The sequence below is a fragment of the Archocentrus centrarchus genome, chromosome 6 (genome assembly GCF_007364275.1).
Source record: "Archocentrus centrarchus isolate MPI-CPG fArcCen1 chromosome 6, fArcCen1, whole genome shotgun sequence".
Classification (NCBI taxonomy): Eukaryota; Metazoa; Chordata; class Actinopteri; order Cichliformes; family Cichlidae; genus Archocentrus; species Archocentrus centrarchus.
In genome coordinates, this window is record NC_044351.1 from 2,078,408 (window position 1) to 2,101,932 (window position 23,525).

Consider the following 23,525-nt stretch of genomic DNA (forward strand, 5'->3'; position numbering starts at 1 on the left):
CATTTGAAGTTAAGCGTGGACGAGCTGTGGTCAAGAGGTACAGTATGGGCTCATTTTTACATGCTTAGCGATACGAGTCATACACCTTGAAGTTTTGTCATCTTTAGACACAGATTCTTTTATTAAAGGCCTCCGAAGATTCATAGCAAGACGTGGTCAAGTTCTTGAGATCCGTTCAGATAATGGTACCAACTTTGTGGGTTCTGGACATGAATTGAGAATGTTGTTTAGTCTCTCAATAGCAATCTCATTAATGACAAGCTGCTGCAAAGGGGTGTGAAATGGGTTTTTAATCCTCCAGCTGCATCACACCATGGAGGTGCTTGGGAGAGGTTGATTTGTCAGTCCATAAAGTGTTAATCTCTGTTTTAAGGACCCAGACCCTGGATGAAGGTTTGGTGACAGTGTTTTGTGAGGCTGAAGCAATTTTTAATAGTCGTCCAATAACAAAGGCATCAACAGATCCTCAAGATTTGGAGGCTTTGACTCCTAACCATCTGCTTTTGTTGAAATCACAGCCATCATTGCCCCCAGGTTTGTTCCAGAAGGAAGATGTTTATGCACGGTGTCACTGGAAGCAAGTGCTGTACATGTCAAATTTGTTCTGGAAACGTTGGGTGAGAGTATCTTCCTGGGCTGCAGGAGCGGCAGAAGTGGAATACTGCGAAAAGAAACTTTGTTGCAGGAGATCTCGTGGTTCTAGTGGATGATATGGTGCTACGCAACACTTGGATTACAGGGCGAATTGTGGATACTGTTCAGGATAAAATTGGACTTGTGTGATGTGTCCGAATTAAAACTAAGACCAGTTGTTTGGACCGGCCAGTAACCAAAGTCTGCCTTTTGCAGGAAGCAAAGGGATAGTGAAGACGGAAGATATGTTACATGTGGACATAAACTTAGATTGTTTTTTACAGAAGCTGATAGCGGCCATGGTACGTATAAACTATTTTCTGATGGTTTTCTCGAGATAACGAAAATAACTCGTTATCTCGAGAAAACGAACTTTGTAACAGGATGATTGGTGTGTGTTAAACCTGGTGTGTGTTGAACCTGATTCCTTTCTTCAAATGCCTGTCACACCAGTCCGAGTCCGTTCTTGTAAAGGTTTTAAGAACACTGAGAAACTGATCATGAGCATTAAAGAAAAGATAATCAACTCATGATCTCGAGAAAACCATTGGTAAATTAACTCGTTATCACAAGAAAACGAACTTTGTTTTCTCGTGATAATGAGTTAAATAACTCGTTTTTTGAGAAAACCATCAGAAAAAGGTTTATACGTACCATGGCTGCTCTCGGCTTCCGTAGTTTTTGACACTTTCAGTGATCTATTTTATAGACTTTGAACTTCAGAGAATCTATAATTCATCTGTATATTGTCTGTTTGTCTTTTATATTTGTGGTGGTGAATTATTTCTATTAAATAATTTGGGGCTGGAATGTGGGTGCCATATTATTTTTCTTTCCTGATCGTTTACTCTGTTGTGCTGCCAGGTGTGGGCGTGGTTACATTTGATTTGTGGGTGGCACCTTGGGTGTGGTGGTGGTACTAATTTGAGTGCTTGCAGGTGCACAGCCAGAGCTGGATTTTGTGTGGGCTGAGTGTGAGTGATTAACTTTTCTGTTGGCAGGTTAACACCTTTTGTTGGAAATACCATTGCACGGTGATATGAAATGCAATCGACAAAAGTAAGTGTTTGCTTTCTTAAACTGTGAGATTGAGCAATAAAGTCTGTAGTGAATGATAAGAGAGGACGGGTCTTCAGTACAACAGTCACATCTAAGCCTGCAGCGGCGTTTGGTAAAAGGTTGAATAATATACACAGCAACAGTATCCTAAGTAATATATTATCTGATATATCAATTTTCCTTTCAAATGTGTACTATTATATGCAAGTCTTGCACTTACATGTTATGTTGATGGTTATGGAGACACAGTTCTCATTGATATATTGAGCACCTGAAACAAATTGTACTCGTTCTCATGTAACAATCTCATATTCAGAAGAAATGTAGTCAGAGACTATGCTGTAGTCACGCGAGACTTTGTGAATCTCGGCAGTATCGTTAATGGCGGCGTGACTCTATCAGCAAACATTTGCGTGATTAGCCTTTTTTTTTTTTTTCTCGCCAATTTATAACTAGACAGGCTTAAAACTAAAAAATATAGGTAGTTTCTTAGCCTAACTTAAATTATTTTCAACAATCTGGAGGACGGTGAAGAGGACCTGGATAGTTTGCTGCGGTACATCGACGGGTGTTTTGAGCGAGTCGTCATGGGGAAAACAGACAAGACGCCGACTCCCTCCACCAGCAAAGGAACGCCGTCCACAAAAAGAAGCCGCCCAGAAGATTCCCCAGAGGCAACTTCGCCACCCACCACCAATATTGTGGACATTCTGGAGTCCATTAATAACAAATTGTCCAGCTTTGACGCCCGCGTGGCCCTGGTTGAAATCCTTCACAAGGAGTTTCAGGCCCTGCGGGAGTCAGTCGAGTTCAGCCAGCATCAGGTGGAAACACTGGCTGCTGAAAACGCTGTCCTCAGAGAGTCGGTGAATTCCCTCACCGAGGAAACGACCCGGCTCTCAGAAGAAAATAAGAAAATTAAAGAATCGATTATCGAGCTTCAGGCCCGCAGCATGAGGGAAAATCTGGTGTTTTCAGATATCTCGGAGAAGGCAGAGGAGGACCCGGAGGCTACAGTGAAGGAATTTATCCAAACTCACCTGAAGCTCCCGGAGGACGCCGTGAAGACCATCGCCTTCCATAGAGTCCACCGCCTGGGAGGGAAGCGACCCGGAGCACGCAGACCCAGACCGATCGTGGCCAAATTCGAACACTTCAAAGAAAAAGAGCTGGTGAAGAGCCGCGGCAGGGAGCTGAGAGGGACGGACTTCAGCGTCAACGACCAGTTTCCAAAGGAGATTCTGGAGCGACGCAAGGCTCTATTCCCCATCCGGAAGAAGCTCATGCAGGAAGGCTCCCGGGCTGTCATCGCCGTGGACAAACTGTATGTGAACGGACAGCTTTACCGAGACAAAAACACCACGCCATGGCTCTGCTGATCGATCAGGTGATCTGTGTCCATATTAACGTTCTTTTCTGAGTTTTTTTTCAACCATCTAAACAGTACCATTAAATAGTCTAAATCTGTCTAAGTAGTACCATTAACGCCGACGAGTCAGCATAGTACCGTGATCGTTTGTTTGTTTGTTTGTTCTGTTTTGTTTTCCCCTCATCTAATTTCATTCTTATGTCACTTAGGTCACTTTTTACACGTCTTTTTTCTTTCTGCACTCAGCAATATGTTTACGTCACTTACAATGCTACAGTTTACTACACTAACATACAGCGCAGATGCACACACACCAACATACAGCGCACATACACACGCACACATCAATATAAAGGGCACACGCCAACATACAGAACATATGTACACACACACACACACACATCTTTAGTGAGCACACAACAGTCCATCAGTTAGTTTAAATATGAGCACACTCAGATTTGTCTCATGGAATGTGCACGGGGCTGGTTCGAGGGAAAAGAGACTAAAAATTTTTAATCGGTTAAAAGACTTAAAAGCAGATGTTGTTTTTCTACAGGAGACACGTGTCCAAAACATCTGTGCTCACTCTTTCCTCTCCACAGTTCCCTCACACGTACTCAGCCTGCTATAACTCCAAACAAAGAGGTGTAGCTATATTGATTAACAAGAAGATAAACTTTAACATTAGCAACAGTACAATAGACCCTGAAGGTAGATTTATAATACTTAATTTATCTATACAGAATACAGATTTATGTATTGCTAGTATATCCTCCTGAGACCCAGCAATGCATTTTTGTCCTCTGTGGAGTACATAGGTTTTTTGTTCATAACTCTGAAACTATACATGCCACTGTGTTAAATCCTGTTGGTCCTTAGAGAGGACATCCTGGGCTTTCCAATGATATGACATGTGTGGGGGTGGGTCTTTTCTGGAATTTTCTTTCTGATTCTTCACAATGGCTGCCATCCCTGTGAGCACATTTTATCGAAAGAAGAAAGGTAAGTATATTATTTTCTAATTATGAGCTTTGTGAGTTTAATATTCAGATTGCTTCTAGTAAATGAACATCTAAGGAATAGTTAGGTGGATTTTCAGAGCAGTTTAATTATTTGTTGGGATAAAACATAACCTGTTTATGTGTGTCCTCCATAGAGGACATCAGGATTTGCTTTTTATTTTTTTAACCTGTTTTAATAGAAATCAGCTCACTGACTGAGGCAGAGAAAATCCTAAACAGGATTATTGATGGAGACTCAGACATAGATTTGTCAGATGAGGAGGACCAAGAGGGACAGATTGACGGTGATTTTGAGGTCGGGAGTTCAGAGGATGAGGCATCAAGTGAGGAAGAGGAGAGTGAAGTTGAGGATGCACGGGCCCGTCGCCCACTTTGGACCAAAACTAACACGTAGGCTTCTGAGACAAGAGTAGATAAGCTTAGACAGATAAGAGTATTTTTTTGGATGAACTATCACTTTTAGAGGACATAATTATTTAATGTATTTGTCTGTCTCTTAAGATTCCTGCCTGTGCTGGAAGACTCCGGAGAGGTTGTCTGTACTGCCCCAAACCGTGTAGACTGGCCACCATCAAAATACTTTGAGCAGTACATTGACAACAAAGTTTTTGAGGACATGTCCTTTTGCACAAACCAGAGACAGATTCAGGTGTCAGGCTCAAGTCTGAATACAACACCTGAGGAGATTAAGACCTGGTTTGGAGTCTCAGTGTACATGGCATGCCTTGGTTACCCAAAAATCAAAATGTATTGGGCCAAAAAAACAAGAGTGCCAATAGTTGCTGAGTCGATGACAAGGGATCGCTTTTTCAAGATCAGATGTTCTTTGAAAATCACTAATGATCTTGATGTAACTGAAGAAGAGAGGAAGCTCAATATGCTTTGGAGAGTCAGTCCACTTTTGAAGAAGGTGCAACAAGGTTGCCTAAACCTACCCAGGCCAGGAAATGTTTCCATTGATGAACAAATGATTCCCTTTACTGGTCGATGTCCAGTCCGTCAATTCGTTCCTGGCAAGCCAAATCCAACCGGATTGAAGGTGTTTGTTCTCGCTACTCCAACTGGAATTGTATTGGATTTTGAAGTCTACCAAGGAAAAAACACCTTTGTCGGCAGAGACACAGGACTTGGAATAGGAGCAAATGCAGTTCTTCGGTTGACTGAGTCCATTCCCAGGGGAACTCACCTGTACTTTGACAGGTATAAACGTCAATTGTGGTGCTGTTGATGATGATTCTCTGTAAACAAATGACACTTATTTTTTATTTTTTGTGTTTGTGTCTGTCTGTCTAGGTATTTCACCTCAATAAAAGTACTGGATAAATTGCTAGAAATGGGTCTGCCTGCAAGTGGAACATTGATGAAAAATAGACTCCCAAAGGATTGTAACATTACATCTGATAAAGAGTTGTTGAAACAAGGAAGAGGCTCCTCTGTAATGGTGACAAGGAAACATCCTGAGCTGGCTGTGACAAAATGGGTTGACAATAAACCTGTACTCATGGCATCAACAGTGCATGGAATAGAGCCCCAGGATACCCGGACCAGATGGTCACTGAAAGACAAAAGGCATGTTCAAGTGTCCAGACCTGCAGTGGTGGCAGAGTACAACACCAACATGGGTGGGGTTGATATGTGTGATAGAATGCTTAGTTTTTATAGAATGGCTAACCGCACAAGGAAGTGGACTGTACGCACAATCCTACACTTCTTCGATCTGGCTATCACCAACTCCTGGTTACAGTATAAGGAAGACAGCCAAGCTTTGGCACGACCTATGAAGAAAACTCTCCAATACCATGACTTCAAACTGCTCTTAGGTGAGGAACTGATTGCCCAGGGGCAGTCAGGCCAACCTAATCCAATTGAATCTGATGCGTCGAATGATGAGGAGTACGTTCCATCACAGAAGAGAAGGAGGCCCCAGCCAGATAAGGAAGTGAGAAAGTATGGAGCTGTCCATTTGCCACAGATGATGGACAATCCTAATAGTTCCAGGTGCAGAGCAGAAGGGTGCACTGGAAAAACCTACATAAAGTGCATCAAATGCAACATGTACCTCTGCATCTCAAAGAAGAAGAACTGCTTTATGGACTACCACAAACCAAAACAGAACTAACACACCTGATTAAACTACACTAATCAGCTTGCTTTTGATAAGCTGAATGAGGTCCCTGGAAATCTGAACCACTGGCTTGAATGGTGTAGCCATTTGAAATTTACAGCACTAAAGATTGTCAGAGTTCAGAGGTAAATGTATGCCTCGAAATGTGTTCATATTTGCCACAAGAGAGTCCCGATGTCCTCTCCAAAGGACATACTCTAAAAAATAAATAAAAACATGTTTTGAAATTTTTTCAATTGTAGTGATGTTTTTTCACACCAAAGAGTCATGTAGTGTAAAAAAAATTGAAATTCAAAAACTTTTTTTTCTCTGGGTCTCAGGAGGATAAATGGGCCAAATGTTGATGACCCCTCCTTCTTTCATGCTTTGTTCACTTCACTCTCAGATCACTCTGACACCACACTTGTAATAGGAGGAGACTTCAACCTGGTACTTAATGCAGATATTGACAGGCTCAGTACAGCAGTGAGTCAGAGGAACTGGCAGTCTGCAGACATTCTTAAACAGTACATGAAGGATTTTGGTCTTTGTGATGCTTGGCGTTCACATCACCCTACTTTGAGAGATTATAGTTATTTCTCACCAGTACACAAATCTCATTCCTGCTTAGATTACTTTTTAGTTAGCAGCTCCATAATGATGGATATCACAGACACTCAGATTCACCCTATCACTATTAGCGATCATGCACCGGTGTCTATGTCTCTGACACAGAAAAGAGTCACACCACCAATCAGGAACTGGAGATTTAATACATCATTACTTAAAGAAGAAGATTTTATTAATTATTTCAAAAAGGAATGGTCAGCATACTTAGAATATAATGATATTCCAGGAATATCACCATGTGTTCTTTGGGAAGCAGGAAAGGCAGTAATGCGGGGCAAAATAATATCTTACTGCTCGCATAGGAAAAATAAAGAAAAAGCACTTGTGTTAGAATTAGAACAAAAAATTAAATCTTTAGAAACTGCCTATGCCGCTTCACCACAAGAACATACAATTATCAGCCTGAGGAAACTGAAACTGGAGCTAAATGAAATAATTGATAAAAGGACACAATTTATGTTGCAGAGGCTGCGTTTGGAAAACTTTGAGCATGGAAATAAATCTGGAAAATTCCTGGCCAAGCAATTAAAACTGAATAAAGAAAAAACAGCTATTTTTTCTATTAAAGACTCGACTGGTATTATTACTCATGACCCACAACAAATAAATAACTCTTTCAAAGACTTCTATGAAGCCTTATATTCACCACAGATTAACCCATCTGATACTGAAATTGAAGAATTTATTAATAATATAAATCTACCAAAACTAAATGACAGCCAGGCTGCAGCTCTGGATTTACCTCTTTCATTGTCTGAACTTATTGAAGCCCTACAGCATCTCCCAAATAATAAAGCCCCAGGCCCAGATGGTTTTCCAGCCGAGTTTTATAAAGAATTTTGGTCTGAGCTAGCTCCCATTTTTTTCAGAATGGTAACTCAGATTCAGAATGACCACATCTTATCTCCAACCTTAAACTCTGCTAACATTAGCCTGCTTCTTAAACCAGGCAAAGACCCCACACTCCCATCCAGCTACAGGCCAATCTCTCTCATTAATGTAGATCTTAAAATAATTTGCAAAGCCCTTGCCAAAAGATTAGAAAGTATTACTCCATTTATTGTACATCCAGATCAAACAGGCTTTATCAAGGGTCGGCACTCAGCCAATAATACACGTCGACTGATAAATATAATAGACTATTGTTCTATTAACAAATTAGAGACGACAATCGTGTCTTTAGATGCAGAGAAGGCATTTGATCGGGTAAATTGGAAATTCTTACTAGCAGTTCTGCAAAAATTTGGATTCGGTTCATCCTTTATAAACTGGATCAGAACACTACACAGCTCTCCGAATGCGCGTGTTAGGACAAATGATCTCATTTCACAAAGTTTCAGTCTGCAGAGGGGCACTAGGCAGGGCTGCCCACTCTCTCCCTCTCTTTTTGTAATTTTCATTGAGCCGCTAGCAGCAGCAATCCGTCAAAATGTAAATATTAAAGGGATTCAAACTGAAAATATGGACCATAAACTTAGCCTTTATGGTGATGATGTATTACTTTTCCTTGGGAATTCACAAGGCTCTCTTTTGAAGACTATCACACTGATAGATAAGTTCTCATCTATATCTGATTACTCTATCAATTGGAGTAAATCAACAGTTTTGCCTCTGAATTGTAATTTCCAGAGAACCTCTAGGACCCCACTAAAGTCAGGAAATATTAGATATTTAGGCATAAATTTTTCCGCCAGGCTCTCAGACTTGGTACGATTAAATCATATCCCCTTATTAAAAACAATAGAGGATGATCTCACACGTTGGAACAGTTTACCTATATCACTCATGGGGAGAGTTGCTGCCATTAAAATGATGGTTTTACCAAAAATTAATTATCTATTTTCATTGATCCCTAATAAACCTACTCTTCCTTGGTTTAAGTCACTAGATTCAAACATCTCAAAATTTTTATGGAAAAACAAACCGTCAAGAATAAGCTTAAAAACTTTACAAAAGCCAAAACACAGTGGAGGTCTAGAATTACCAAACTTTTATTACTATTTCTTAAGCAGTAGATTGCAGTATATTTCAAAGTGGATCAAATCCAATTCATTAGACAACCCATGGCTGGATCTAGAACAGGCGTTTTGTGGAAAAATAAAAATCTCAGATCTACCTTTCATTAGTTCCAGTATTAAACATCATAACTGCTATAAAGTCCTTAGTATAAATACCTCTCTGACAGCCTGGTGGGAATTTTTAAAAATAACTAAGTCTTCACTCATCCCCTGTAAACTAACACCCATTTGGAACAATCCAGATATTTGTCAGAAAAAGAAAATGCTGAATTTTCCGTTATGGCGTGATAAGGGTATAAATAACTAAGAACATATTATCCAAGATGGAAATTTTATCACGTTCCAAGAACTTATATCAAAATATAGAAATGGCAACGGTAGATTTCTGGAATATCAACAAGTTAAGTCCGTCCTACAGGGAAGATTTAACCTTAATCAATTGAATCTAGAAATGCCTACTTGGGTAACAGAATTTCTTAACCTCTGTACCCCAAAATTGTTATCAAAATTATATAAATTATTAATAAAAACTGATGATTCAGTTTCACTCCCAATTACAAAATGGGAGCGTGATCTTTCTGTCAACCTGGATCAAAATTTATGGACAGAAATATGTTTAAATATCTTCAAAATGACTAAAAGACCCCAAATACAACTTGTACAATATAAGATTCTCCATAGAACATACTACACTGGACAAAGGATGTTCCAAATGGGCCTTACACACTCAAACATATGCACCCACTGTACAAGCAATTCAGAGGATAATCATCTACACGCTCTGTGGTCTTGTGTACCAGTTCAGAGATTTTGGCAGAGGATTTGTGAAGATCTATCCACATGGTTTAGCTGTCGTATCCCAACTTCCCCCAGACTATGCATCTTAGGTGATGTCAGTGAATTAATTATGGAGTTAAATATATCACACATAGTTCTTACTGCCTTGTGCATCGCTAAGAAGATGATCCTCATGAACTGGAAGACAAAAAATAAACTATGTATTACTCAGTACAGAAATTTATTAGTAGATCATGTTAGTTTAGAGAGAATGTCTGCTTCTTCTAAAAACAAATTGGAGGAATTTGACTCTCTTTGGTTCCCACTGCTCAGCTCCATTACTTAGTGGGGGTGATGGGCTGCGGGCTCTGCTCCTGATGTGCTTTGTGGGGGGGTGGGTGAGGACTCCGGAGGCCTAGGTAGCTGGTAGCCTCCTGAGACTGGAGTCCTGGGGCGACCTTCTGGTGATGTCTGTGTGCCTGTCCTGGTTGATGGTGGTGGGGGCTTGGATGGTGCTGCCTTCGGTCCTGGGGTGTGGGCGGGGTGCTTGGGGGGGTGGTGCCGGCCCTCGGTCGGGTGGCTGGTCTTCCCTGTATGGCTTGGGGGCTGGGGGCTGGGGCCCCGGCCCTGGGGCCGCGCCGGCTCCCGGTGGGGCCCCCCAGGCGCGGGGGGGGCCTCTGCTGTCCCGGCCGCCCCGCCGGGTGGGGTGGGTTGGCCTGGCGTCGGGATGTCCGGTCTACGCTTTTGGGGCCCTGGGGTGCCTGCATTGCGGGGGGGTGGGGTGGGGGATGGGGCCGCGGTGGGGTGGTTGGGGGGACTGGGCACTGCATTTCCATGCCCAGGCCAGTATGTCCTGTCGCCTGTTTGTGTCTATTGTTGAGTGAATGGGCATCTAGGGGGAGCGGGCCGCCCTCTGCAGTGGGGGCGAGGGCGCCAACCTCGGGTGCTGCAGTGCTCCGGGATGCTGTCACCGCGGCCCCGGGCTCACCTCCCCCTGCCCTGTGCTGGGGTGTGGGAGGTCGGGGTGCCTATTGAGCCAGCGGACAGCTGGCTCTCTTCTTCCAGGATTCTTCCTGGTCATATGCCCCCCTCCCCCTCCCCATACACAAACACACACACACACACACACAGAATACACATCACTCACAGATGTAGGATGGAGAGGCCACGTGGAGAGCTGCACCACCACTTGCCTCTCCGTTTTAATTGCACTTTAGTCATTATAACTCACAACACATACACACTTACAACCTGATACACATAGGACCTTTGGGGCAGGCATGTTACTCAGAGGTTGAGATGGGCCGCTGAGGTGGCCCCACTCGGATCCTCGTCACTGTCTGTCTCCAAATTTTATTTGCACTTTAGACATGGAGGGTTTTGGGGGGGCAGTGTGGGCAAGCACTGACGACCAACAGTTGGCGCTTGTGGCATAACTGTCCCCTCAATTTTAACTGCACCCTATACACCTCATTCACTCACAAACATTAACACATAGACCTACAAGTTGGGGAGGAGGAGGGGTGGATGGGTCATCTTACACCCCGATTTCTTGCGTCTCGCCCGGGGTAGGGGTCGGGTGGTTCCTTGGGGACCGGGCTGGTGGCGTCCTGGGGTCGCTGTTGGCCCTGGGGTGGTTTCCACTTGCCCCGCCTTCAGAGGGTGGGTAGCTATGGATGAATGTGTGTCTTTGTGTATTTGTCACCGTCTCCGTGAGTATGGGTGGGTGAGTGAATGTGTATGTATGGCATATCTGTGTGTGGGTAAGTATGTATGGGCATGTATGAGTATCTGTGTATAAATGTGTACACGGGTGTCTGGGTGTGTTTGTATGTATGGCTGGACCTGGGTCTGGGCCTTGTGCCTTGCCTCCTGGCCGCTCCTTGCTGGTTGCCTCCTCCCCCCTACCCCCCTGGGATGGGGGTGCCTCGGGGTTCCTGGGTGGGGCTGGGTGTTCTGGCGTGGGTGCTGGCCTGCCCCCCTTGGGGGTGCGGTGCGGGGCTGCGTTGGCTTCTTCGGCGTGGGGGGGGGGCTCTGTGGAGGGTCGGGCGGTCCTTGGGTGCCGTGGGCCCGGGAGCCCTGCCGCCGGCCAGTGCAGGGGGCTGGCCGCTGGGGGGGGGCTGGCTTCTCATCGCCTTGGGTTCCCTGGAGCCCTCGCTCCTCGACTGGGGGGGCTCCGTCTGAGACCACCCTCTCCCGTCTGCTGGGGTAGGTATGCGGTTGTCTTTGGACTGAGTGGCCGGGGGTCTTCCTGGCTCTTGGTGGGCTGCTGGTGGCCTGGGGTTCCGGGGGCTTTCCGTACCTGCCTCTGGCTTCTGATGGGTGGAGCTGCAGCGTTTTGCCCTCATTGGTAAGTACGTTCCATGACACAGACACAAACATGACACAGACACAAATGCCCACTCAATCACAACTCAACAAAATTGTTGGTGTGCGTAACATGCTTTGTTAGTTTTGTTTTTCACACACAAATTTATTTTTGCAAGTATTGATAGTATTTTTTTATATGTTAAAGTGATGAAGTATCTGATTAATAGACTTGTGCTCTCTCCCTTTTTTTTTTTGCTCCCTTTCTCTCTCCCTTTTTCTTCTCTTTATTTTCCTTTTCTTCAGCCTGTCAGCTCTGGCTGTTACATAGTATGTGGAAAAATAACTCAGATAAATAAAATAAAGGGTTAAAACATCAACAAGAAGAGCCTATTGAGAACCTATAGAGCTCATCTTGAAATAGCAAATATGTTTGGCACAACAACGCATTCAGATCACAGTTCTGCTTGCAAGATCTACCAGACATGACAGGCTAAAAAAAAAAAAAAAAAAAAAAAAAAAAAAAAAAAAAAATTGTTTTTGTTGTAGTGTGGGCTTTTTTTTTTTTTTTTAATATATGAATATAGAAACAAAGAGTTCAGATACCAAACCTTCTAATGGGCTTGAGCGACACGGGGAGCGACAAACGACAGCGACAAATGGGCCGCATCGCCACTGGGGTGAAACCGAACACACGGGACACGATAACGACGGCAGCATTGCAAATCGCGCTCTCACGTCACTCGTCTCCAAGAAATGTGATTGGTTATGAAACTGGAGGGATTTACTGTAGACATTTTCAAAGCAGTCCGTGTCAGACACGGCAATAAAGACGAGGAGTCAGAAGATTTTATTGTAACTGACAGAAATCTTGCTGTTAAGTCTCCTCTACAAAAGAAAAGACAACCTTGGGTTCATCCTATATTAGCACAAAAGTCCTCTCTGTCTGTTAGTCTTGTGCCAACAAGTTTCCATACGACTGCCTTTTATGTGTAACTTGATAATCACTGCGTAAAGTGTCGTATAATATAGGAAAGTCAAACACAGGTAAAATTATGCTTTCCTTCATGCTGAAAGTGGTTGCAGACTGCAGCGTGTAGCATACTCTCCGCTCATTGGTCAGTCAATGAAACCCTCGCTGATTGGTTTAGTGCCACGCGACAGCGACAAAAGTAGAACATTTTTCAACTTTGTTGTGTCGCTTCGCCCAGTCGAGCGTGCGCGTCTACGTGTACAAGCTCGAAATTTCACATGCACGAATGTTGCCGGTCGCTTAGCTGGAGGAGGGCAAGTGACTTTTTTTTTTTTTTTTTTGGGGGGGGGGGGGGGTTACATTCAAGTGGCTAAAATCTTTATAAACCCTTCCTACACTCCTGTAAACCTTTCCCACTCTCTTGTAAACACTTCATATACTCTTAAACACTTTCTACACTCTTAAACCTATTTAATTTTTGACGTGTAAAATTTTATACGGGCCCCAAATCCCACGATATAGTGAAAACTCTGATAGAAAATTAGATTTAAAAAGAACAACCCTCCCAAAAAAACTGCGATACAGGGAAGCTGCAATAATTGAACCGCAATATAGCAAGGGACAACTGTATACTTTTATTACTTTTTAATAAATAATTTGTTTTGAGGGAAACCAGCAAAATATTTGGTCTGCCCAGTGTGAAAAGCAAAAGGTGCAAATATCAGACTATGATAAAAAGATTTTGATATAGATTCACACAGTATAACCACAATGGTGCAAAATGGCAGCACATTTATTGTAACAGTAACAGAATAGTAGACACTAGGCCGAGGGGTTCGTGACAACGGTAGATTGACCTTCAGCTGTGCTTACAATTTGATTACCATCAACAAAATCCTGCTCCTCAGTGCAGCCAGAAAATGCTTGAAGTCACATGATCCAATTTTGCATTCTGATTGGTTCTAGGGCCATTTGGAAGTTTTTGATCATTCAGATTAGTCAGATGGAATTTTATTGTTATGACCAAACATGATTGATTGGCAGTACTATTCGGGGGCGGATGGAAAGCTCTGGCGGGCTGGATGTGGCCCACGGGCCGCCATTTGACGTTCCCTGGCTTAGATGGAGGTCAGAGGGTGACATTAAGACTGTGGTTAACTTTTGTCTACACACTTCTACAAGTTAAATAAAGCACTCTGTGCAAATCTCCACAGAACTCACACAAAGGCCTCCTCCCCATGTAGACATTTTCTGCACAGCAACAACAATTAAGTACATGTAATTGAGAGAATTTTTTCTTTTTAATTTTTTTGCCACAGCAGCTGTTATCAACAGTCTACAGAGACAGGAAATGGGGGAAGGATATAGGGGAAGACATGCAGGCAAATTGGTGACAAGCCGGGATTCAAACCCGCGCCGCTGATGTTCCACCACTGAGCCACCGGGGCGCCCCGTGTAATTCAGATAATTAACTGAAATGTACTATTTTATCAAAGGGAAATGTATTGGAATGTATTTAAAGATTGGCATAAGTAGTTATAATTAGGCGGCCCATTCACACCTAGGTGTGGAAAAAAGCCTTGCGCGTGCGTGTGTCCGTGCGTGTATGTGCTGACGTGTGATAATGACGTACACGTGTCCGATCAAAACAATCGAGCTCATTGTCTCTCCTCACAAGTGTTTTTTCCCACATGATGATCAAAGAGGTCCAAACTCACAAAACAGTGGTTAATTAAAAATACAAAAGGTAAATAATCTAATATCCGAGCTCACCTGTCGAGCATGATACAGACAGTACTTAATTAAAATACTATGGCTAAATAATAGCCCTATATCCGACCTCAGCAGTGGGGCTGTTACCATCATTTACATACAGAAATGTCTGAGGGCCCTGGCTACACATTAATCAGATTAGTAGATTCACCCCGAAACCCAAGGCATTTATTTAGACACCCACACAAATAATTACACAATCGGCCTTACTAAAAGTCTATGCGATGATAAAATAAAATAACTCAACTCAGCAACATGTCGCATTTTACAACGCCGCGATCCGGCGACAACAGATGAAGTTTTGCTGCATGTTTAGCGTATTCACATTTCAGCGCTAGTTTCTTAAATCGCTTTGTAGTTATTTTTTAATCTGATTTTCCCATCGGAGACTTTTTTCTCAGGAAATAATAACAACTCACATGTTAGGGGGATCCGTTCATCCATGTAAACACAGTGATCGTGATCGCTAACGGCATAGGATCGCTGGGGACTGATTTTGCAGCACGGCCCTAACCTGCGAATGGCTTTCTGTGCGGATAAAACTGCAGTTCCTGAATCGGGCTGCAAACAAAGTGGTTAGGTAATGCAAAGTTAACCCGGAGATCACTGAGCTTTCTCTCTCTTTTACCATGCAGTCCCACAGGCTTGTGTGATCTCGTTTAGTGAGTTGAACAAACAAATTTGGTGTAAAAACCAAAGAAATCCCGATCGTATTGAAAAAATGTCAGACTATGATCAAAATCTAGATATGCCTCGTGATCAGACCTATATCAACATTCTCCCCACAGGGTTAAGACAGAAAACTGAATGTCATGCTCATCATAAGCTTTGTGCGATGATCAGTACAAGGTTTTTTCCATGTTAAAGCATGGACTGATGAGAGTGTGATCAGCTGAAATGGAGTTCTTTTGTTCTTTCAAATGAAGGCGCAAAGGATCATGGGAGTTCTCATTTCGTGGTTTGTGTGTTTAGTTATCGGTCATGTTTTGCGGATCTCTCATAGATATTATTCATTTGAGATGTGAATTACGCACGTTGCCAGGTACAGAGACTAACTAGTAATGGAACACCGTGACTGAGATGTCTGTAGCCGCTAAGGGCCTACCGTCACCGCGGTTGTTTCAGAGCAGCACGTTTGTGTTTCTTGTCAATAAAGTTGCAGTTCCTGGCTATGAACAGTGAGCGCACGTCAGAAATTATAAAACCAACTCGATTTCTCTAGTGTTTCATGTATTTGAGCGTGACAAGACCGTCTCAAACGTTGGTTGTGAAGAGGATCACGTAGTTTCTTTTTCCCCCAAAGTTTTTCTTTCTAAACTGACTCTGGCGCAACGTTACACTCGGACTTTTAAATGGATTCAGGTAAGCATATACTTTTACACAGCATTATGTGAACCTAAACTGTATTTTGTATAGCAACTCATTCCTTTTTTTTTAAAGAAAAATAAATAATTGTACGTTTGTGTATTTTGTGTATATAACATTAATGATAACTAATGATGCATGTTTTCCAGACGTTAAAACTTCACCACCGTCACGGGTGATGACCGTACCTCCTCCTACTGATTCTCCATCTTCTTCACCTCCACCATCTCACCAAATACCTGAACAGCAGCTGTCGCGGCGCGGGGTCGCGGCTGTTAAGATCGCTACACTACGCATTCTGTGTAAGGCCGTGCAGAACTATCATGAAGTGATATGCTACGAATGTCGAGTCAAACACCCTAGCTATGATCAGCACAGCTGTAAGCAGGATATTCCTGATTTCTTCTACGCACCCCATTACGATGAAGTGATGAAAATATTCTGGACAGATCGACTCATTCCTGCCGTTCGACTCTTCTTGTGGTCTAACAGTCGGGACGACGCACATAAGGATTTCACGTGGATTGTGGACGCTCAGGTGTCTGAATTGATGCATGCATTAAACATCACAGATGCAATAGACAATATGTATCATGAACTGAGGGAGGAGTATTTCTTTGAGGACTTACCAGCAGAGCTTCTCATGGTGGAAAACTACTGGCTAGGCAAACACAGACTGTGTATGTAATGCATACTCTGTATTTTTGGTTTATGGGTTGAAATAAAAAAAAAATCAATGTTAAAAACTGTACAGACTCCTCATTTTTTTTAAACTCTGCATTCCTCACGGAAAACAGTGCAATATATGTTTAAAACATCTTTGCATTCATTCATAAAAACATCACATACTATGTCCCAAACAAACAAACAAAAAACTATGGTTATAGCAATAGTTGTGTATTTTCCTATCCAATGTGCATTTCTTACACCATTCTTGTAATTCTATTTGTTATCACATCTGCATTTTCTTAAAAAAAACACTAACCGACTCTAATTTTCAGGTACAAAGAGGTCGGCACTCACACAACGTTCATTAGGTGAACTTTCACTCATGTACACTTTAACTATTCATCCCTATTACCAGGGTGAGTTACTTTAGTTTCTGTTTTTACCACCGAAGATGTTTTCACTGAGCTTGATAAAACCTGACAGTTTGGCGAATTCATTATAGGTGCAGAATCTCATCCTTTTTTCCACACAGCATACCCCAAAGTACGATTCAAGCTCACAACAGAATATCACACAGGAGGAAATAATGCCTCAGAGACGTGTATAATCCTATTTTTGTGTAAGTCAAAACGATGCACCGATTTACCCATTATCCGTGTTTCTATTCTTTTTTCATCATCATTAACAGAGGATCTTAGCTTGTTAATGAAACATCTCTGCACAGTTTGTCTTCATCAGAACCAACTCAATAGAATACAGCAGAATAAAAGTTTTATTACAGGGTGTTGTTAAAACACATCAATTCGGCTAACATGTTTAAACAAACTCCCACTCCTAAATAACCTTTTATAAAATAACAATGCTAACAGCCCCTGTGTCTGCACCGTGCAAAAGGTTTGGGGTGTTGATAAATCAGATCATACAGACTAGCACGTTTTTTTTTTTCATGTGTAAACATTGTTTTTTCTGTATCTTAGACTGCATACTGCACAAAGGGCTAGAGCCAATCAAGGGTGGGCCCCGTCAGAGCAAAGGATCATGGGAGTTCTCATTTCGGTGTTTATATGCTTAGTTACGATGTTGTCAGCTATGTTTTGCTGCTCTTTCATCGATGTTATTAGCTTGAGAGGTGAATTACGCACATTGTCAGGTATGGCGGCTAGCTAGTAATGGAACACCGTGACCGTGATGGCTGTAGGTGTTAATGAGCTACGGTCCCCGTGACTGATTCAGAATACGTCTGTGTTTTGTGTGACTAAAAGCTGCAGTATCTGTATACGACCAGTAGGGCGAGGTCACGAGAGCCAAAGGCGGTTATAAGCTTGTCTCTGCAGTGTTTGCAGTGCGAGGATTTTGCAGTGGCACAGATCTACGATCTGATGGAGGTGCGTAATTTCCCTGTGGAGACGACTCAGATGCACGCGGTCGTGCTAGACTTTGTAAAGCTCAGCGTCAAGTCCGTTCTAAACATGCTTATTCAAAAACACAAAAGAGAGATTTGCGCAGGATGTGAAGCCTCACAAAGAAGACACACCTGTGGGGCTCCTTTAGAGAGACACTACTTTTTCAAGTATTATGAGCACCTATCGAAAAGATTTTGGAATGGGCATTTTATACCTATATTGATGCAAATTCTCCGTTTGGAAGGCTTCACTCCGGACACACACAGGCTTATGGGCACAACGGAGGCTTATCTTCACGAGTTAAGAGAGGTCAAAGATATTGAACGGGCACTTTTTGAATTGGAGGACAGCGTTATCGGAGTCAAACGTTCATCTGTTGACCATGTGATAAACCAGAAGTATCATCTGTGGATTTAACTTCATTGTGTGTATTTAAATCGAAACTGCATACTTTTTTGGCTGATTCCATCGGTTGTACTTGATTTTCTTAATTTATGTTATAAAATTTTAATTATTTTATGTCTATGAACATGTAACTATGTGATGTTTGTATTTCTGTTTTACATGTTTATATTCTGCTACGGATTGTCTTAGTCTGATCATCCATGAAAAAATAAGAGATTTTTAATCTCAAGGGATCCTTTCCTTGCTAAAATATCACCTTAGTTTGATTTCACTATAGTGGACTTAAGTAATTTTTCATAGTATCATATCACTGTTTGTTGATGCGCAAAGTCTGCAACAAGATGTTTTTTAATGTGTAGCCAGGGCCCTCAGACATTTCTGTATGTAAATGATGGTAACAGCCCCACTGCTGAGGTCGGATATAGGGCTATTATTTAGCCATAGTATTTTAATTATGTACTGTCTGTATCATGCTCGACAGGTGAGCTCGGATATTAGATTATTTACCTTTTGTATTTTTAATTAACCACTGTTTTGTGAGTTTGAACCTCTTTGATCATCATGTGGGAAAAAACACTTGTGAGGAGAGACAATGAGCTCGATTGTTTTGATCGGACACGTGTACGTCATTATCACACGTCAGCACATACACGCACGGACACACGCACGCGCTCCTCACACACACGCGCAAGGCTTTTTTCAAACCTAGGTGTAAATGGGCCGCCTAATTATAACTACTGGCATAAACAGTGAATGTCTGGTTCGTGTGCATTTTATTCCTTTTTAATGAATATAAAACTGACAAATCACTTCCTGTCTGAAACCATTATTTCTGCAACCAAAGAAACTAAATGAAGAGTTCAGATGCAAAACCCTCTAATGCTGCATTTCAACTCGATATGGCTTGTAGGGTTTTCCATTAGGTCCAGGTACCAGGTCCTTGTTTTAGTACCCACTCAGCCAGGGTTCCAAGCGATCCAACGTGATCCGAAAATGTGGTGCTGAAGAACAGAATTCCACTGATTGGCCAGGGAGTGCCGTCACTCATGAGAGCAACTCCTTCCCCTGAATCAAACGTGTCATTTTTAAAATCCAACAGCAAGAAAATGGAGGCACGCAAACCAACTCCATTACCCAACAACGAGGCAGGGCAAAGTTTATTTCTATAGCACATTAAAAACAACTTCCGTTGACCAAAGTCCTGTACAGATCATCAAAACATGCAATAGTCCTTAAAACAACAATAAATACAATCTATACTTAAATATTAACTGGTGAGACCCTAGATAAAATCACAGATATATAAAAACTAAGATACCATAATAAAGCCAGGATACTCCACTCAACTAGTCTCAAACGTAAGCAAATACAAGTATGTCTTAAGAAGGTGCAGATGTTTCTGTGCTTGGAGGCGGACAAGAAATGAGTGTATCAGGAGGTCTTTGAGCTAATGGTAGCATTTGAATTGCGTACAAATTACATCAAGTGACTTCTGCCCACATTATCAACTCCACCCACAGGTGGTGCACAATTGTAATGGAAACAAAACAAATCCATGTCGAGTCGTGCTGAGTAGGTATTAGTGGAAACAAGACATTTGTCTGGACACTTTTTTTTTTTTTTTTTTTTTTTTTTTAAATCAGGCTGGTATGTTAAAGTTAAGAAATTTTATTGTACGGCAAATGATGAGAGTGCAAGTGCCTCGTTTCCAAAAATGTAAATATAGGTGTTTCCCTACTTTTGAACAAATAGCAAGTATTTTGTTTTGCAGCAGAACATTTAAAATCCAGAAGTTTTTTTTTTTTTTTAATGGAAAAACATCTAAATCTACTTGTTCCTCATAGAGCGCCACCTATGCGGGTAGACACTGAGCCATTCAGCCACATAAGTGGTATTTAGAGGCTTTTGTCATTTAGACTAGGCAGAGACAGGTATTTACCAGGTTTTGATGGAAAAAAATATTTGATTAGCACATGTGGAAAATATTCTATAAATATTGTCTCATTTTTGATGGAGGTGGTGTTTAGCACTTAAAATATCCTCCCTCTTTTTAGCATGTCTTGCTGCATGACTTGTGCACCAATCCTTTGACCCTATTTGACACTCTGTCTCCCCCTTATACCCTGTGTTTCAGGCACTGAACTGAGGGTGGTGCTGGTGGGTCAGGAGAAAGTTGGGAAGAGTTCAGTAGGGAACACCATCCTGGGAAAGAAGGAGTTTGACTCTAGGATCAGTTTTACCCCTGTGACTCAGCGTAGTGAGAGGAAAGAAGTTGTTGATCGGGGTGAGAGCACAGAGAATAAAGGAACTAATGTTCAGGACCAGAGCAGTAAAAAGAGAAAAGCTGCTAATCAGAATCACATCAGTGACAAGGAAGGAGCTGCTGTCCAGGGCCCGAGCAGTGACAAGGAAGGAGCTGCTGTCCAGGGCCCGAGCAGTGACAAGGAAGGAGCTGCTGTCCAGGGTCCGAGCAGTGACAAGGAAGGAGCTGCTGTCCAGGGCCCGAGCAGTGACAAGGAAGGAGCTGCTGTCCAGGGCCCGAGCAGTGACAAGGAAGGAGCTGCTGTCCAGGGCCCGAGCAGTGACAAGGAAGGAGCTGCTGTCCAGGGCCCGAGCAGTACTAAGAGAAAAGCAGATACTTGGGGTTGCAGGGTCTCTGTGGTTGACACCCCTGGACTCTTCAGCACTCAGCTGTCTGAAGAGAAGATCAAAAAAGAGCTGAATAAAGCACTTAAGCTGAGCTCTCCAGGTCCTCATGTCTTCCTTCTTGTCCTCCAGCTTGGAAGATTCACCCCACAAGAGCAGGAAGGACTGAAAGCTCTGCAGAACATGCTGAGTCCTGATGTCTCCAAACACACCATGGTGCTGTTCACCTACGGAGATCGACTGGAAAACAGTGACATCGACATGGAGAAATTCACCAAAGAGGACGAGAACATCCATAAGCTGCTGAAGAGCTGCAGTGGTGTGTACCATGTGTTCAACAACAAGAAGATGGAAAACAGGGATCAGGTCCGAGAGCTGCTGGAGAAGATAAATTCCATCTGTGAGGGAGGACAATCATACTATAAAGGTCTCAGTCAGGGTGGTCAGTCTGGTGTTTAATACCCCGGGATTTTTATTCTGGCCAGTTTGGAATTCAGGAATAAGTCTTTGGATTGGCCTCAATCATTATCTTTGCTCTATCTGCATTTATGGGCCTAAAGTTTAGGCAATAGTAGAGGTGACCATATTTAGAAGGACCTGTAAGCATAGTCGATAAATGAATATGACACAATTGCAGTTAATATTATTAAAATATTCATGTTGAGGCTTTTGACTCGTGTGAAATGTCTTTTTCTTCTGAGTGTGAGTGAGTGCACGTCAAATATCTTCAAGAGTAAAAAACAAATCTGATGCACAAGTTTGAATTTATATGCTTAAAGCAGCATTTGGATTTGTTTGGTTATATTTGTTTACCAGCTTGCTGTTTCATTTCTTCAGTTCAATTCTGATAAATATCAGCCCACACTTCCTGTTACTGTAAAATAATCTGCTGTTCATTTAGAAGCAGCTTCGGGTTCATTGGAGTCTTTGTGCCAAACTCTGAAACGGCTCCTTCAGCCTCTGAGCATCTCCTCAGTGTGTCTGCTGGATTTTTATTCCACATGCTCACATAAACCAATGACAGTGTGTTAGTCTGAGGTGTGTAATCACTGTTTGAGTGATTTCCAATCCTCTGCTCACATTTCATTTCCAAATCTTCCTTCATGCATTCAGCTTCTAAATGCATGAAGGAACATTTGAAAATGGAACAGATGGGAACCTCTGATATGATGCCCTTCTTAAACATTCCCCTCTCAGCATTATGCCAGCAGCTGTTTGTGGAGGTTTGTGGAAGATATTTAAAGATATGTTTTGTGTTCAGATTAGATTTCTGCCTCAGTTCTTCAAAGGTCATGATAATAAGAGTTTGGATCATACAGACCTTGAATGTTTACTACTGCAGTTTTTTTAATTGTATCAGAGGACAGGGTTAAAAAGGGGGAAGAGGTAGTTTTACACCATAACACATTTTAACACCACAATAAAAGGCAAGTGTGAAAATATTTTTTTCAGTGGACAATTAAATAATTTGTTTGTTTAATTAACATTACTGCAACACAAGGTGGCTGCCTGAGTGATTATAATGATGCAGTGGCTTTGGTTTGTGAAGCTTTCAATAGAATAAATGAATGTTTGTGATGCCGATACATAAATGCTGAACTTATTAATATGATGTCTGTCTTTATGATACAATGGCGGAGTCAAAAGGGAAAGTGGGAACAAACTGTGATGTGACTGTACTTATATTACTCAGTAACAAATTAAGCAATAATTATGTGCATACCTCATTAGGACAGATCAATTCAAATGTTCCCAGAAATGAGAAAATCTCTGCTTTCTTCCTGGTTCCATCACAAAACATGAAACTTGAATCAATTGCCCCTTATATTTCCACTCACACACCAAACCCGTGAACCATTTCCTGAATCTGTGACATTGTACGGCTGGCTCATTAGGCTTCAAATGATTATAGACGAGGCCTGAAAACTGCTTTCATTGGAATTTGAGCTGATTTGGTTTTAGCTGAAAACAAGAAGACTGGACCTTCAAAATGAGGCATCATCAAAGCTTTTCCATACCAAGACATTTTGGAGAATTTGATGCTCCCACCTTTGTGGGAACAGTTTGGGGATGGCCCCTTCCTGTTCCAACATGACTGCACACCAGTGCACAGAGCAGCTCCATAAAGACATGGATGAGCCAGTTTGGTGTGGAAGAACTTGACTGGCCCGCACAGAGTCCTGACCTCAGCCTGATAGAGCGGAGACTGTGAGCAAGGCCTTCTCTCCAACATCAGTGTCTGACCTCACAGATGTGCAATACGACCCACGTTATTACTTCAAAGCTTCTTCTCTGTCCTCTGATTCTGGTGTCACTTTGTTTTCAAGCAGACGTTAAATATGTTGGACTTATCATTAAAGCTGTTGGGGTCA

General features: G+C 42.3%; 2 protein-coding genes across 2 annotated transcripts in view; both read left to right on the plus strand.

Moving 5' to 3' along the window:
* LOC115781743 (GTPase IMAP family member 9-like) overlaps positions 1-21,775 on the plus strand; it is a 38,604-nt gene extending 16,829 nt beyond the window's left edge. Inside the window, exon 2 of the mRNA XM_030731581.1 lies at positions 20,642-21,775. Coding sequence (XP_030587441.1) covers positions 20,642-21,612 — 971 coding nt within the window. The 3' untranslated portion in view covers positions 21,613-21,775. The remainder of the gene's footprint in view (positions 1-20,641) is intronic.
* Positions 4,028-6,439, plus strand: LOC115781745 (piggyBac transposable element-derived protein 3-like). Its single transcript, XM_030731583.1, has 4 exons — positions 4,028-4,063; positions 4,263-5,283; positions 5,377-5,432; positions 5,767-6,439. The coding sequence occupies exons 2-4, from the start codon at positions 4,700-4,702 to the stop codon at positions 5,862-5,864; spliced, it is 738 nt and encodes a 245-aa protein (XP_030587443.1). The 5' UTR covers positions 4,028-4,063; positions 4,263-4,699; the 3' UTR covers positions 5,865-6,439.
* Positions 21,776-23,525: the final 1,750 nt, after the last annotated feature.

What these genes read in the sequence shown, in the direction of transcription:
- LOC115781745 (XM_030731583.1), top strand. Translation starts at nt 4,700, where the DNA reads ATGTCCTTTTGCACAAACCAGAGACAGATTCAGGTGTCAGGCTCAAGT. An exon ending in ACTCACCTGTACTTTGACAG is followed by an intron (nt 5,284 to 5,376) that starts GTATAAACGTCA and finishes CTGTCTGTCTAG; the next exon opens with GTATTTCACCTCAATAAAAG. An exon ending in AGAAATGGGTCTGCCTGCAA is followed by an intron (nt 5,433 to 5,766) that starts GTGGAACATTGA and finishes CCGCACAAGGAA; the next exon opens with GTGGACTGTACGCACAATCC.